At 46.1% G+C, this 17,397-nt stretch overlaps 1 protein-coding gene and 1 long non-coding RNA gene across 2 annotated transcripts in view; one reads left to right on the forward strand and one right to left on the reverse strand.

Annotated features, from left to right (window-relative positions):
* LOC119165277 (B-cell receptor CD22) overlaps positions 1-17,397 on the forward strand; it is a 232,241-nt gene that overhangs the window by 180,482 nt on the left and 34,362 nt on the right. The window contains exon 7 of the mRNA XM_075895844.1: positions 13,096-13,470. Within this exon, the coding sequence (XP_075751959.1) occupies positions 13,096-13,470 (375 nt within the window). The remainder of the gene's footprint in view (positions 1-13,095; positions 13,471-17,397) is intronic.
* The window catches only part of LOC142817902 (uncharacterized), a 98,047-nt gene that overhangs the window by 42,715 nt on the left and 37,935 nt on the right, over positions 1-17,397 (reverse strand). The window contains exon 2 of the long non-coding RNA XR_012895415.1: positions 13,064-13,349. This is a non-coding gene — a long non-coding RNA (uncharacterized LOC142817902). The remainder of the gene's footprint in view (positions 1-13,063; positions 13,350-17,397) is intronic.

A 17,397-nucleotide genomic window follows, 5' to 3' on the forward strand; every position in this document is an offset into this window, starting at 1 on the left:
TTGTATACGTCCGACAAAGAGTTAGACCTTCACTCGATCCTGTTCAGTCAACCAGTTCTGCTTGCCTTTTACTAGAAATATTCACATGCTCATATTCATAACATTCATATTCTGTCTTGTTTTGTTTTGGCACTTCAAGTGCTTGGCAGCTTCGGTGGAAACCTTTTAGTGGCACGCCGGGCCATACGAAGAGCTCGTTGGCGGGTTTCGACCAGCGAATGCGACCTGCAAGCACGCTTAGGCCAGCAGGGATGAACGATTCGCCTTGCACAACCTGCCGAACGAGCTTACACAGGCACAGGCCTGCTTTTCCTGCTTAATAGCCGAAAGCCCTCACTGATGCCGCCCGCCCAACAACTGCTTGCACCCATGTAGCGTGCGTCGCGATCGTTTCCAACCTTATCGAGCGAGAAAACTGGAAGGCATTTTTTTTAGGCGAGGTTTGCTGGCCGGCTCATTTGTCTGCCGCCTCTGGCTCTCGGCCAGGCCCATGCTCGCACTTCGTTTCGCGAACTGATCAATGGGAACGCTGAAGAGCAAACGCTCGGCTCACGGGCAGGCTCAACGGTCATTGAGGGCCCTTTTCACTGATATCTTCGTTAATATTCATATAAGGCTTTGTGATGGAGGTTTTTTTTTTCTTTTGCGCTCAGCCAAGTTGCGTCCTCTTGGCTTTGACATCATTCTTTCGTTTTCCTTCGATTCTTTTGGATATCTTGAAGCAAGATTTAACACTTAATATTGGAAGAAGGTTTTGTGGAGCAGCTGCCCCAGTTAAGAAGAGTGGGATTTCAAGCTTTTGATAAGTATGGGGAGAGTGTAGCGCGTGAATTGCAAATTGAGTGCCATTATGATTTGAAAGAGCACGATCATTGAATAGCGTTGATGCGCTGTCATACACATAGAAGTAAAAGCAGAACAAAGGTAGTTATACAAGGCCAATCATCGTACATAGGGAAAGTTTACTGCTAGCAAAAGTTAAGCTCCTAGAACTGAGCTTGCATTGCCCAAAGTTCTTATAATAACAGAGTTTCCTCTTCACTATCGGCTTCAGTCTCGCCATATTTAAAACAAAAAAGTAAGATTCGCTTACCACTGCTACTGCGGTTCGAATCACCTCCATGTAACGTCGTGTGGTCCTAAATTGTACGTGGTAACCGGACAGTAATATCGCACAGTCACTCAGACTCCCAGAGTGTTGATGCCTCAGTATGTATTGCAGACGTCACAAAGACAATAAACAGTGCTGCAGACGAAGACATGTCTGTATGTGCATTACAAAAAAAAGAAAAAAAAAACTGAGTGCAAATTTAGACAGCCGGCTGCGATGACCGCAAATAATAATAAAGGTGTTATGAGAAACTTGAAAATGCGTACTTTAAGCTACTGAACAAAACTGCACGGGATGAAAAGGAAAGCGAGGCAGCAAGAACTTGTCCCTCGTGTCTTTGCTTTTGTTGTGGATCGTTTTCTTTTTCGCTGATCTTTCAAGCAGCATATTGTTTTGCAACGGAAATAAATGTTGGCACCCGCTGATGCTTTTTCCATTCCTTTTTTTTTTCGTTTCCTCGTCTCAGTATCCAGATCAGAGAAAATCCCGTTCCCTGGCAGGACATGCGAGCTTTCAAAGTGCCAAATAAGGCAGTCTGAAGCCTAGCACAAGCCGACAATGACTTGTTCGAAACAGCTGTGTACTAAACAATACAAACGTCCTTAGTGTACCGGTTGTGCATATTAAAGCATTGCGCAAAGCATTGTGCAAAGAGTCATGGTCAAGCAGTAAAACAAAAATCGACACTGAGCGCATATTAGCCATCAACATGTGACAGTTTGCGCTCAGTGTCGTGTTTATTATGTCGCTACTTTCGCGTCCTTTACGAGTCTTGTGCAATGATTTTATCACAAATGCTCGTACATTTCTACATCCCCATTTTCAAGCTTTTCGCAAAATAAACCTGCGCAGCGTTTGCCAGTCCTACAGAATAATATATCTGTCATGCAATGTGTTCGCCTGCGCGAGACTTTCAGTACGATGTCCAGCTCGCTGTCAGGTGCTCTAGGGTATGTTACACCATACTCATCTTCACTCAGTATATAGCCGAGCCGGTGATGAAAGAACCTCATATGGCCAGCGACAAAGTGGCTCTACGACGTAGGTTTGCTTAGTGAAGGTTCTAATGCTTACGGCAGCGGTATAACGAGAGAGCTGTACGAGAATTCATGCATATGCACAGACTTGAGTACCAGTTTATGCTACCTCACTCAGCCCCTGCTAAGAGTATAAGGTGCTGCTTCATGTCATAAAACTAAGCCAGGACAACTCGTAAGCGTTTGCATTTCGAATGCTGGCGTTTTTCGACAGGCACGTTTCGATCCGTGCAGGTCGGCAAGATGGACGGCGAAATTAGTCAAGGGCCACACGTTCTGACGTGTTTAATAAAGTCAGCTCATTTTGCGATGTAGAGCACCGACTACGTCCACACCTGCAATCGCGAAGGTGAGGAGGAGGTAAAGGAAAGAGGAAATGGTAAAACATAGCTTATCCGTGTATACTAAGACATAGGTCTGTTCCATGTTCGTAAACAGAGATACGCTCGGGCAACATACTGAGGAGTTGCCTCCGATGCACTGTGCTCGCAGATAGCTCTGCAACTGCTGTGCCAGTTCTGGCGTGATCTTGATGCGTTGCCGAGCGAGCTGGTGCATAGTCTAAAAATAAAAAGTAGAGCGCAAAAGGGACGATAGACAGGAGACAAGAAGACGTGAACGGGCACTTATTCTTGTGTACTTGTCTCGTGAGGCTAGTCTTTTTCTTGCGCTCTACTTTTATTTTTAAACTCACGAGATCGTAGAGGCGGGTGGCGAGCTTTGTTCTGGGCGGAGCCAACGCACCTCGACGTCGCTACAAGCGCTTCAGTATGTCGACGGCGCCTACCGTTGCATGCAAACATGGAATAGGTTTATAGCAAGGGTTTCGAAAGTGGAGGTGGGGGTGAATTGCGATGCGAGGGTGAAGAAGGGAGAAAGGAGGAGAGCGTGGGGTAAGGCATAACATGATTTGAATAGCGAGGAAGGGAATTCAGTGTAGCGGGACGGTATTCTGCTTTCTCATTCTTCGCACAATTAGTGCGTACAGTTTTCCCAATGTTTTCATTTCTCATTGTGCGGACGGTCACCTAAGCTTTAGTAGCAGACGACGCCAGCATTTGATGAAATACTCAAGACTTTCGACTTAGTATACTTGAGAGTTCACTATTTTGACCCCGATAAGACGTCATGTTTAACCAGACGTAACTGCGCTGCCGCGGGTGGCCGTAAGTTGGCTGTTATGTGCAGCCAGCGAAGAATGGAAAACACAAGTGCGCCTATACTTGGTACATGAAGCGCAGCCACCACCTTATTTCGTGTTTTACCCGTTCTTTAGGTACGGAGTGCTTTGGGGTCCCGGGCTCTCGTATCCTGTCGTCGCCGATTGGCGCAACGCAGGCAAAAACACGTTCAGCATAGCTCCGTAGAACAATATATAGAGCGTGCTCGTGCCCGGTAAGCTAAGTCTTCTTTCGTTTGCTCTTCGAGTGTTATCGTGGTGATAATAAATGCGGGGTGCTTTAGGGGCTCGGGCAGTGAACGGCAGGAGTGTAACGGCATCTCTAGAGCGAGACAATACGACACACTATACACAAGCATCGTCGGGTAAGTGTCAGAACGTTTCCTCGAGGGCTCGCATTCGGGCAAACATCAGAAATTGATGTGGTGACACTAGTAGAATAACTGAATTGCCTAAAGAACATGAGGTGATCAGCTGTGCAAATGAGGGGTCCTGAAAAAAAAAAAAGCCGTCACTAGAGCGCCAGCGAGAACTTTGTGGGCAAGATGATACAGTTCACACCGTGTTGTCAGCAAAGAGAGCGGAAGACGCCATTTGGCCGAGCGAGAAAGTGACTGTGTAGGCCATCAAAATCCAAAATCTCGATGGGAGACAACGGATGGAAACAACGTAGTGGGATAATCGTAGGATGAACAGGTGCAGTGCCTCAGACTGTGGTACACCTATCGAAACTTCATTCAACAAGTCTGAGGCACTTCACCTGTTCATCCCATGATTATCCCACTGTCTCTAATCCTCCTATCGAAACGTCGGCCAGCCTTTCTGGGGCACTTCACTTGTTAATCTTACGATTATCCCTCTGTGTAGGCTATCGCCATATGACGAACTTATTCGTCCGGAAGAGCGCTACTCGTTAAAGTGTAGCAAGGGGGTGTAGTCGTAGGATATTCGATTCACCACCATTTGAAACTCGTCCCTTCGTTCATTGCCTAATCCCGCATCCTTTGTTTGCTTTATCTTATCTTTCATTGCGACACGTTGTTTTCCTTGTCGCCGATTCCCAGATTATCGGTTGTTTGAACTGTGCCTTCTTTTTCTCCTATGCTTGAACGCTTCCTCGAGTTCCTGCCATCTTATTGGCTGCTCGCTGTGTGGCATTCGTTTGGATACTCTCTGTCTTTGAGGATTGTTAGTTTTCTGTCGGCACGCCATTGTTTAGAGCACGTCTCTCGAAACAAAAAACAAACAATGAGCAAGGAATTGTACAGAAGCACGCGAAGCGTACACTAAGTGACGTCCCCGGAAACACATCTCGGTCGGCATTTTGGAGCGGCCCTTTGGATTGGCCGCCTGGGAAATCTTAGAATGCTGTTTGTCTACTTAAAGCCATCCAAGCGGCTATAGTCTTCATATGGTTAGAGTAAACGTCGTCAGCTTAACCATGCTCGCTCGGCGTTGAATAGTCTTCGTCAGGTGCAATGGTAAATTAGAGTGGACCGAGACCAATACCAGTTCAGTGAAGTAGCTACAAACATAGTCTTCATTGGGTGCAATGGTACAGAGAAACGCAAATTAGCGTGGACCAAGACCAGTACCAGTCCGGTGAAGCGTATAGTTACAAGCATAGTCTTCGTCAGGTGCAATGTTACGTAGAATTTCATATTAGCGCAGACTAGACGAAGACCAGTTCGGTGAAGTAGCTACCAGGTAAGCGTACTCGCCAGGGTATTTTGTAGAAAGAAATAAAACCGAGGATCCACGGATATTAAAGTAAACAATTTTACGGCTTCTTAAACCATCGTCTAAATCACAACATTTCGAATAGAAAGCACCACTTCGTGATTAAAAAAAAAAACACTACATTGTTCACTTCTACAGCGAATGACATTTGAAAGCTTAGTGTTAAGCGAGTCGCTAGTATAGTGCTTTGCTGCTCAATATGCATTCGATGAAGTGGATGTAAAATAATGCAGAAAAGGCATTACGGAGGCAATTCTGGCCTGACGTGAAGTGTCCTGTATTATTATGACGAAGGCCGTACGTCTTTATGTGGCTAAGCTGCGTTTTATTTGATCGCAGTCATGTGGTTACAACGTTTTTCGTGAAACAAACACATTAGCAAGAAGTGTGATGAATCTGCTTACGAGTGGTTAGTTTGGAACGTTTTGTCACCTAGGCCCGAAACGCAGCACCCGAGTCATAGTATTTGCCCAAAAACGATGTCTAGTCGGGGAATGACCCCCGTATTCACAAACGCTCCTCGACTCGACTTTCACCCTTCACTTGACAGAGTTGAGCACTGCGCCACCACTCGGATGAAAATGATGCTGCGCTATTGAAGAATCACAGCAGATTATCGCTATTATGCAGTGACTTACCGTGCCTACCGAAGGCACTCCCACCGCCTTTCTCAAGTGAAGGTGAAGCGTTGAGTGAAGGGACGTTCTGAAATACGGGGGTCAGTTTGAGAGCTGCGAGGTTTGTTTGACATTTCTTCGACGCAACAATGTTGATGTGTAACGTTAAAGTTGCAGTGAAATGAAATCGTCGTAATATTCCGACATACGCATTAGTGCATTGCTCTGTTATTTTAAATGTTGTATAGAAAAGAAACTTTTTTTCTTAATTAATTGCTAGAGCTGTTAGCCTAGCTGTTCACCTGAAATGCTTCTACACGCGATGGGGGACGATTGCAATATGCGAGCTCATAAACATAGAACAGCACATAAACAACTCCCCCCCCCCCCCCCCCCTATGTATATTACAAAGTTTTGAAATTTTCGTTCAGGTTCATGGTAACAAGGGCTGCAGCGCGAGCACGAAGGTGCTAAAAGAAACGTGAAACGAAAGGCGAGGCAAGGAAAGCAAAGAGGACAACACGAGCGTTGTTTTTTTCAGCTCCTCGGAGGGAAGGTTCCAGGCTAAACCTCGGTCCCAGACGAAGCGTCCGTTTCGTTTCACGTTTCTTCTAGCACCTTCGTGCTCGCGCTGCAGCCCTTATTACCATGAAATCCAACCAACTAGCCCAAATAGCCTCTCTTCGTTAAGGTTCGTGGCCCGCGAGAACGTCAGCAGTGGTTTTGTAGCGCGTACCACACAGGTGTTTTGCGGAGATATGTCGCAAAGAAGTTTACGCGTAGATCTGCCTGCCAGTGACTATTCCTTACTACTGAACCCTGTGTGTTCCGTGCACGAACAAAGCAATAAGGTAGACCACACCACAGGAGGAACCCGTTCCAATACACGCCTACCCAGACGTGCCCCGAACTTCCCAACGCCGCTGGGCTAGCACAAATGCCTCGTTCGCGGAGGTCGTCCCCGTGTCTGCAGGAACACTGTATGCCAGCGCCGTGCCCAGCCTCGTATATTGAGGCAGCCCAAGTATAACGGCGCCGGATTTGCGGCGCGTTCGCATGCTTCGCGACACGCATGGTAACAGCTGGCCGGGCTATTACTCCGAATCTGCAGCAACACGGGGCATGTCATCGCTGCGACCGGTGGCAACGAGTATACGAGCGTTCCAGCGCCCATTCTATATAAATGCTGGTGAACACTGCGCATCCGTATGCGACTGCAGGACGTGCTCATTGATTTATATGTGGGGTTTAACGTCGCAAAACGACCATATGATTATGAAAGACACCGTAGTGAAGGGCTCTGGAAACTTGGACCACCTGGGGTTCTTTAGCGCGCACCCAAGCGTGAGCACACGGGCCTACAGAATTTTCGCCTCCATCGAAAATGCACTGCCGCAGCCGGGATACGATCCCACGACCTGCGGGCCAGCAGCCGAATACCCTAGCCACTAGAGCACCGCGGCGCGGCAGGACGAGCATATCAGGCGCCCCAGTGAATAAAGAAGTTCTGGACGCGGGTAACGCGTGTATACGTAGGAATCTTGGTCACGCTGTTACCCGTATGAGGCGGGGGCTTTCAGGGAAACTGGCTTTCTCGTTACGAGGCTCAATGTTTAGACGAGCGTGGTTTATCAAACGTCGTCATTAAATCTCGGTACCATACTCTTAAAAAAGGTAGTGCTACTCACGAACTTTTAAAGTAGTAAAGTGTTGTCACAACATTCACTACATAAGTAGTAACTGTAGGTAGTAGACCGCAGACGTTTACTACCTTAGAAGCAACCAGAAGCAGTAAATGTCAGTGGTCTACTAACTGTAGTTACTACTTAGGTACTGAATGTTGTGACAGCAATTTACTACCTCAAACCTAGTAAGTAGCACTGCCTTTTTTTTAAGAGTGCAGTTTTCAACCACCTACTGATCTGGAAGTGCCATCATATGGTCTTCCTTCTCTTCTTTCTTTATTCCTTTCTTTCTTTCTTTCTTTCTCTCCATCCCTCTCTCCCATTCTTTCTTCCTCTTTCTGTCCCTTCCTTCCTTCCTTCCTTCCTTCCTTCCTTCCTTCCTTCCTTCCTTCCTTCCTTCCTCCCTTCCTTCTTACTTACTGTCTTTTTTCTATCTTTCTTTCTTCCTTCCTTCTTTCCTTTATCACTCTCTCTTTCTCCCCTCTTCCTTCTTTCTTTGCTTCTTTCCTTCTTTCCCTCCTTTTTTCCTTCGTGCTTTCGTTCATTCTTTCGTTCGTTCTTTCGTTCGTTCTCTTTCTCTCTTTCTTCCTTTCTCTCTATCTTCCTTTCTTTCTTTCTTCCTTCCTTTTTTCTTTCTTTCTTCCTTTCTTTTTTCCTTTCGTTCTTCCTTCCTTTCTTTCTTTCTTTCTTTCTTTCTTTCTTTCTTCCTTCCTTCCTTCCTTCCTTCCTTCCTTACGTTTTTTCTTTGTACACAACCACTTTAACATATTTGAATCCACTCAAAGGATGTTGGAAAACAGTGCTCGTACTCACAAGACTTTCGTAAATTCTTGATGGTTACATGCAGGCGCTGAAACGCCCACAGCTTGTGATTACAAATACCGTGTCATTGTCAGAACTTTTCTCGATTTTCTCTGGTGACAATAACAAAAAAGAACTTTGCGGAAGTTCATGGGCATTTAGGTTATCGCAAAAGTGAAAAAGCTCACCGTAACAGAGTTCTGTCGTCGCATTAAGGCAGTTCAGGGCGAGTAAAATCATTCAAGTGTACAGCTTCGAAAAAAATTGCGTCTAACGTAACGGGATAAAATTATTAGCAATTGTCTCGTCACAGATAGTTTTAATAGCGACAACTTTATCGTGTTATTTGTTGCAGTTGCTCCGATATCACAGTCCGGAGTATTTCCTTTATTAGACGCACACCACGACAACAACAGAAACATGGCAGGTATACGCTTGCCTGGCTATTAAAGACGGCCAGCACTTTCTTCATGACCTGAAGGCAGGAGGGGTCAGAAATTGAGCGTATATACACTTCATCAGTGGCTTTCGTCGCCAGCATTTGCCCGAGGGCATCTCACCCTGGACTCGCGTGCCGCGATTGCCTTCTTTTCTCACGACCCCGTTATCCAACGCTGCTGCTGTTGTTGCTATGGGTGAGTCCCGCGTCATTTCCAGCGGGTTCCCCGAAGCGGCAGAGTATAGGACAGTGGTGTCGCCAAAGCCGAGTGGCCCGGGACAGTGTGCACGATGGAGCCGTGTGCCCTCGTCCCCCTCCCCGCGACCTTTTCCCCAACATCGGCACCCCCTTGCCTGTGTGGCTCTGGACGGGGTTCGCGGTGTAGCTGGTCGCGCCAATCTGCTTCTTTATACTCTTAGCCCACCTCAGAGGAGCTTCCTTTGTTTCCCTTATTCTCGTTGTCTCGGTATTGGTTACCGTATCTCCCCCGCTGTCGCTTTGTGTTTGCGTGGCCCCTGTTTCGCTCCATCAGACAGAGACGGCCAGTGCGAAGCGGCTTGGTAGCGTCGCTATACTGCCCCGGCAGTGTAGTGGCCAGCTACTCGTGGTTAAAAGAAAAAAACGAAAAAAAAGAATGCAGGTTAGATGGGCGGAGAGTCTTTGCGTGGCGGGGTCCTGTCCTAGAGAACTCAGACGTTGCGTAGCGCATCGATTAGCGATCGACCACTGGGACGGAAGTGAAGAGTTGGTTGGTGCGGTCCGTCGCTGTTCCTCCGTTAAAGGAGGTATGTGATAGCAAAGTAAAATGAAAGCTTCTTTTTACTCTTTCACCGTGTCACAAAGAAAACGGTGTCAGGGCTGCTGCGTGTTACGCGCTGAAAGTGAGCATGTACTGCCAGCATCAAATGAAACCCGAACAGCGACAAGCATTCGCGATCGCATATAGTGTGCACCGTCCAGTTATCGCCATTGACAGGCGCGGGCATCGTGTTAGGCAGCTCTGCGCATACATGCTTGCCTGTTCCTGGTGATATGTAGACGGCGCGCACTATATGATCGCTAAGGCTTGCCGCTGTTCTGGTTTCATTTGGCGCTGATAGTACCGATGCAAGAACAAAGGGCCGAAGGAGGCACACTTAAGGCACCAGACTTAGGCGAGACACAAGGAGACGTGCTGAGTAGAGTAACAGGCACTCTGTGTGTGCTCGCGGTAAACGGGTAGAAGCGAATGGAATGTCCCGTTACATGTCAGGTTATGATTATCGGCCCGTCCGATGCCGAGGGACCATTAGTAGAAGCAATGAAACTAAGATGTAACTAAGGGCAAAAAAAAGACAACTGATAAATTGACGGAATAAAGGAGTAAAAAACAAAAACAAGAAGAAAGGAGAATAATTGGTGCTGGTGCTGTATAGGCGTATACAATAACGTAACGGTTTTACATCCGGTGCGAAGGAAAAAAGTCGGTGTTAATACGAATGGGCAGCTCGTAAAGTGCTTCAGCAGAAGCGCCAAGGCTACGTCAAGTTCGACAAAACTGTCTCTTTACATGCAAAGTTCATAGATAGATTTAGCACCGGGAATCTCGTGCGGATTGCATATGCATGCTCTTCCGATCCTTGATACTCCCACCACACCGAAGGAGAATACAAAAGAACGCAAATGTTTGTGTGCGCATGCCCCTTTCGGGCCCAGGTGGGCTAGCTTATACGCACAGCCTTCGGAATAACGTCTGCAGTGGTTCAAGCAGAAATACCCAAAGCAACAGTGAACGGTGAAAGTACTCATGTGGCCCAAGACAGTCTAGAAATACTTTTTTTTCTCATTTCCATTTCCTTCGCCTCGTCAATTTCCTTCATTCTTCTGTGTATGCGCTTCATTTATGAGACAGTCCTTCACGGACAGCCTCCTACCGATGGCCCGCTCGTTTCCACCCCCGTAGGCACGTGGTGGTATCGCAATCAATTCCTCATTGTCATCCTTTCCAGAAAAGAAAAAAAGAAAGCACCAACTCGTTACCGAGGGCAGTGACAGAAACGCCTAGTCCTTGTTTCGTTATTTCTTCATTCCTATCTCACTTATTATCATTTCCTAGTCCCCTTACTACTCTCTTTATATGTCTCCTCGCTTTCAGGCTGGCGCAGTCGGAATGTCATTCAGACCGAAAAATAGAGGAGGCGCTGTTCAGACACACTGAAATCTGAAGTCTTTCAGCGCGAGCTTTGGGGTGGCTCGCGAGGAATTCTATTAAAGCTAAATGAGGTTGCCGTCTCGACTGCGTTGGGCTCCACGGCGAACACTACGCGACTGGGTGGGGGCAGACTGTCGTCGTCAAGGTGTCCCTGCATCTTGAAGGGACGCTTGCACGATTCTCTCGTGCGCACGCGTGCACGTAGGCGCGCATGCAAGCAAGCAGGCCTCGCCGATGGGGACCTAAAGAAGAGGCGGTCCGCACTCGAGCGTTCAGAGGCGAGGCATGGAGATGCAGCAGTACTCTATCCTCAGACGCGCTATCAAGCACGACGGCACACGCCCTGACCGGGGTAACGGCCGCAGTGCAATAAATTAGCGTAATGCAATAGTCTGCGGCGGTGTCCTGCGATTCTGCAAAATCCTTTCCTTGGGATTTCACGCCTCACTTGGCCACGCAGGCTAAAGTTGAGTCTCGGATGAAATCTTTCTTTCTTTCTTTCTTTCTTTCTTTCTTTCTTTCTTTCTTTCTTTCTTTCTTTCTTTCTTTCTTTCTTTCTTTCTTTCTTTCTTTCTTCTTTTCTTTCTTTCTTTCTTTCTTTCTTTTTTTCTTTTATTTCTTTTTTTTCTTTGCATGCATAACATTGACGAAGTTCCCAGAACTGGAAAGCGTTCGCGTTCAGCCAGAGGACATTTTTATTATTAGAAAGTGCTGGAGTCCTCGTGGTGTCCGCTGTTTTTTGCTGACCAGCCAGTAACACCTACCTATTTCGCCACCACCTCCTGGACCTTGGAGGCTATATGCGGAAGGTTGTCTCAGTGAATGGTGTGACAGTGAGCCATGGCAACCCACTTTGTTTGGTCTTGAATTTGTAGACAACCTTTAGACATTACCAACGTATAATAAATAATAATATTAATAATAATAATAATAATAAATGTAAATGTGCTAAGAGTAACTTTTTGCTTAAATATTTAGATTAGGCATATTGAGCCAAACTCTTTCTTTATAGGGGTTCTGCAACACTTCTTCAGCACGGTCAGAGGGCGCTGTAGATCGGTAGTCGAGGCTCCTGAGACCTCGCCATCCCTACATTCTAGCGCACGACGGGGCCTGAAATATACATTGAATTATCAAAGTCAGCTTAAATTGCTCATAATTCTGTCTACAAATGATGCTATACACTCAAGTGATGACCTTGCCAAGTGCCACAATCCACGGCCATTGGCCGAGTTGAGCATCGTGGGACGCATAGTTACTTCGTTCACCGCGGGAGGCCACCACGTACCCACACGTGCTCTCTAGTGATCTCAGTGATAAGGTCCCTAGATAAAAATAGTGAAGGTTAGCCACGCCTGCAAAGAAAACAAATAAATTGTACTCAAGGTCATGACACCCACGTGGCGTAACTTCTGTCTCCGTGCCATCCCTTACTGCGTAGCTTTTACTACATTCGTCGGGAAAAGAGAAAAGGGAAAGCAATTACAGCGTACGAAAAATGCGAAGCTTCACTTGTTCTGAACGGATTCTAAAATTTTTGTGGTGGTTGATTTGTGAGGCAATAAATCCTTCATGTGAATTCATTCAATGGTTATTTAGAAAAGTTTTGCAAGGGCGTTTAAGTCCTGCGTAAGCAGTCGACAACTATGGTGTACAAGTGTTTATACATATGGCGGCACTAGATTAGCTGCTCGCGTGTGTTTGTGCATCCGCCGCTGAAACAGCTTTTTTTGTTAACCGCTTTTTTTTTGTCGTAGAATCTACGTCATCACACAACACGTTTTAGGGCTCCTCCCCATCCTCGCTGGTACTAAGCAAGGTAGCGAGATATGGTAGCCGTATACGGTAATGCAGCACAGTAGTTACATTCCTCCTTTCTTGCTGGCGTGCTTTTGCCGCTTCCAGTTCTAGTGACAGTGAGTCCCCAGAAATACAGGTTCCTCGATAAAAATCGTTAGGTTGACAAGTAACAATAAGGTGTGACAACCCCATCGTAATTTTTTCGAGGAAAAAAAAACATTCGTCGCGTAGGGGAAGGGGGGAGTGATTCTTTAGAAAAAGACGGAAGGGTAAGAAAATGGGTGTCAAGCACACGACAACTGACTGCTTCGTGAGGATGCCTCAACCGATCGGGGTGCCTTCGCTGGCAAAAGCACAATGACCGGGATAAAGATGTGCGCCACAGCCATACGGCACAGAATTTGCGAACCGTATTTCAGTAACGTGCTAAGAGACTCTTCCGTATCTTACTCACTGGCGTACCTGATGTGACTTTCTCTCTCTCTTCCTCCCAGACGCGCCCCACGCGAGTCTGTCGCTGGGCCAAGGGCTGCACCTGGAGCGCATACACGAGGGCCAGGACGTGTACCTGGAGTGCGCCATCCGGGCCAACCCGTGGATCAGCGACGTCCTCTGGACGCTGGACGGCGAGCCGCTAGAAGACCTCACCGCCGTGCACAACTCCTCCTCGTCAGCGGCGGCGGTCGGCCCTGCGTCGGCCGCGTCGTCCGCAGCGGGTCACACGCCGCTGCCCCAGACGCACGTACTCCTGCAGGAGCAGTACCTGGTGCTGCGCAACGTCACGTCCAAGTTCACCGGCAGCTACGCCTGTCACGTTCGCAGCGCCAGGGGCGAAGCTGTCAGCAACTCGCTCGACCTCCGCGTCCAATGTGAGTCCGAAGCTCATACCTTCGTCTCGAGTCCGAGTTCACGTCTTATACTTCTCCATCTACTTTCGCACAGTCTAAGGCTCTCCATGCGCTTTTATTTATGCCATTCTCTTTTTCTTTCCTTTACCCTTTACTCGACAAAAATGAGTGCAAAGAACGAAATTACACTTCAGAAGTGCAGCAGCCGTTGGGTCTCTCGAGTCGCGCTGAGAGAAGATAACATTACATATATCTTCAAACGTCGAATCTCATTCGCTTTTCTTGTGCCTGTTTCGAATTTCTGATATACAAGATATAGTGATTACTCCTACTTCGGCATACACAGTTTCAATTTCGGTGTATGGAAGCACCTATTTCGGCACTCTCCTCCTTGCTTATGTGCCATTACCGTCACGCGCGCCATGGGAACCTTATAGAGTGCATCGACCGGAGAGTGCCTTGCTGTCCCGTCTATGGCGCCCCACTACCCATGAGCTCACGTACCGTCCTGTGTAACAGCCGCGCTCCGAAGAGCCTCGTTTGTGCCGTGGTCACGCTCGTTCTCGCGAAGCCAGCCAATCGGCTGTCTTCGGGAACACGTGACGGGAGTCTGCGATGAGGCTTCAAAGGTAACCCTCGCAGAATTAGTGCATGATATTCGATTGCGTCTCAACGCGCATTACATCGAAAGAAACCAAAAGGCAATAGACGTGTAACGTTACCCTATTTCCGTAACAGCGTCAGAGAAATTTTCTAAATGTTCTCAGACAGCTTGTTTACCTTTACACTTTTAATAAGGCCAAAAAAGTAAATATCTTTCTGCCACTAGTGTGCTCCTTTGAAATGATGATCAAAGCGTAACATAAAAATGCAGGCTCTTGTAATTCCAATCTTTGTTTAATTTGATCAGGAACAAGCTACCTACTAGAGAATAATTACTGCTTAAGTGCTATTTAGAATTCATATTCAGTATTTAATATTCAGAGTTTTTCATAGAAAAAAAGTCAATGTAAACACGTCGTTCTCACTTTTTCTTGATCTACAATAGCGTCAGAGTATTGCAGGATTCATTCACTATTTTTACCCAGCATCACAATAAAAACACGTTTTCACTTTAATTATATTAAAAAAAACAAGACGTGCAACGACGTACGCAAGAAAAGGTTAAGGCACCACAAACGCCGACTAACATCATTCTACAGAATAAATCAGTATAAAAAAAAAACGAGTCGTAGGTATTTCTTACGTTCATATCATAACTCGCAGGCTAAAGAGAGTGCGAAATTGAGACGGGTTTAATGTTTGTTTTCATCTTTTTCTTTAAGGCTGCCAATAAGCTAGGCAGATTTGTGCCACTTTGTAGAGAAAGAATGACCGAGTAAGAGCCAAGAAGCGGACTTACATGCGTTCGTTAAAACACACTTGCAGATTCACTGACTGTCATAGAGGTGTGGCGTATGAAGTTCCCTTTAGCTGCGGCCGCTTATAGTAATTGAGAATGAGGTTCCGCTGTGTCGGTCGGTCGGTTAGTCGGTCGCCGGATAGTGAGTTGCAAAACTGCATTAAGGTCTTCGTGACCGGGTATTATCAGAGCACAGCATATCAGTAACCGAAGAGTCACCTTTATAATCTATTTCGATATTGTCGACAGTATCAGTTCAAAGCGAAATTTGATGAATTCGCAGTTTTCGTACAGGCGAAAGAATGAAAAAACGTGTCCGGCGACTGGAGCACGGCATGTCAGCGACCACGGTAGTGCATTCTTAAGCCAACCATAGATTTACTCATGCGTGCCGGATGGATAGGTTGGCCTATTACCTGACCAATGCACAGATAAGTTTTCACGCCTCCGTTTCTATCCATCGTTTCGTATACCTTTAGAATGCTTGTCTGATGTCTCGACTGCTTTCTCGTGTCAGTGTCTGCACGGCCTGACTTTTAGATTGAATCACTAACTCCACTCTCTGTTACTCGAGATGTTTTCACTTTCTCTGAATATGACTGCGTTGAAACTGATCTGGTTCGCGCGTAATTACGTGGCACTAGACCTGAGAATATTTATTTATTTATTGACTTATTTATTTTCTTATTTATTTATTGATCTATCTGTCTGTCTGTCTGTCTGTCTGTCTGTCTGTCTGTCTGTCTGTCTGTCTGTCTGTCTATCTATCTATCTATCTATCTATCTATCTATCTATCTATCTATCTATCTATCTATCTATCTATCTATCTATCTATCTATCTATCTATCTATCTATCTATCTATCTATCTATCTATCTATCTATCTATCTATCTATCTATCTATCTATCTATCTATCTATCTATCTATCTATCTATCTATCTATCTATCTATCTATCTATCTATCTATCTATCTATCTATCTATCTATCTATCTATCTATCTATCTATCTATCTATCTATCTATCTATCTATCTATCTATCTATCTATCTATCTATCTATCTATCTATCTATCTATCTATCTATCTATCTATCTATCTATCTATGTGCCGCGAGGATTCGAGCGAAAGAGGGTAAAAATATTGTCCTTTTGTTTTCAGGTTACTTGCAATGTCCACACTTGAGGTCGCCATTAAGTTGCTCGAATACTAATAGGAGACTTCTTGTTGGCGTGAGAGCGTGCTAAATGTGCTACAGCTAGCTACGCAATATCTGGTTTCAGCTGCGTTACTGCCATCATCAAGGCGCTCGAAGAAGAAGAGGATGAGGACTGCTGTTGATACCACAACAAAGAGGCTTGAAGAACAAAAGAAATAAGACTGCTCGTGCAAGATAGTGCTGAATATACTATAGTTATATACCTGAATGGCCTGCGGTATACGCCAAGCGACGACGGCAGCACGTGACAGGATAGATAGCCCGACCCCCTAAAGTGCTCTACACGTGTCAACTTTATTTTTGTGTGTACTGTGCACTTAGTGATCCGCAGCTGCCTTTATGAAATTTGTGGTCCAACCGCGGTGGTCTATAGTGGCTAAGATACTCAGCTGCTGACCCGCAGGTCGCGGGATCGAATCTCGGTGGTAGCGGCTTCATTTTCGATGAAGACGACAATAATGTAGGCGAGCGGCTATTTGGAATAGTTGGTTAAATTCCATTGTAGTAAGGGTTGCAGCGCAAGCACGAAAGTGCTAGAAAAAAACTGAATGGAAGGTGAGGAACGGAAGGCACAGATGACAACACGAGCGCTCGTGTTGTCATTTCTGCCGTCAGTTCCTCGACTTTCGGTCACTTTTATTCGGGCACTTTCGCGTTTGCGCTGCAACCTTTATCACAATGTTGTCGGCCCGTGTGCTCAGATTTGGGCGCACGTTTAAGAGCCCCAGGTAATCGAAATTTCCGGAGCCCTCCACTATGACGTCAATAATATAATGGTTTGAGACGTTAAACCACACACATCAATCAATCGATCGATCATATATGTAATTTATGCATTCACTTACTGCATGCGCTCAAACAGTATCTCTGCCTACATCATGACCTTCCACAATAAAACCCAGAATTTGAGGCTAGATATCTGCTCATTTCTTATTTTAACTTTTCATAGATCGATACACAGCAAGGTTTGGGCGAGGGCAGGAAAAAAAAAAGAAGCAATACGTTGACCTACTTTTTAGAATTGTGAGTCACCATTGTTTTTGTTTACGCACATTTGTGCACTCGACATACGTGATTTTCAACAGAGACCATGGTACTGCATGCCGCCGCATTGATTCACTGTCAGGTTCAATTAAGACGTTGCGTGCAAGGCGATGGTAATTTACAGATTCCCATCTCTCGGGCAGCGTCTATCACTGTTGAGCTCTTTCTGTGTACGCATAAGTGTACATGAAATATTTATATACATATATGCATACTCGCTGACCTCGAGCGCATAACTGCCCCACTTGAATCTTAAATTGTGATAGCGTGGTGTTTTAAAAAGGAG

Source organism: Rhipicephalus microplus, chromosome 1 (assembly GCF_043290135.1).
Source record: "Rhipicephalus microplus isolate Deutch F79 chromosome 1, USDA_Rmic, whole genome shotgun sequence".
In the NCBI taxonomy this organism is placed as follows: Eukaryota; Metazoa; Arthropoda; class Arachnida; order Ixodida; family Ixodidae; genus Rhipicephalus; species Rhipicephalus microplus.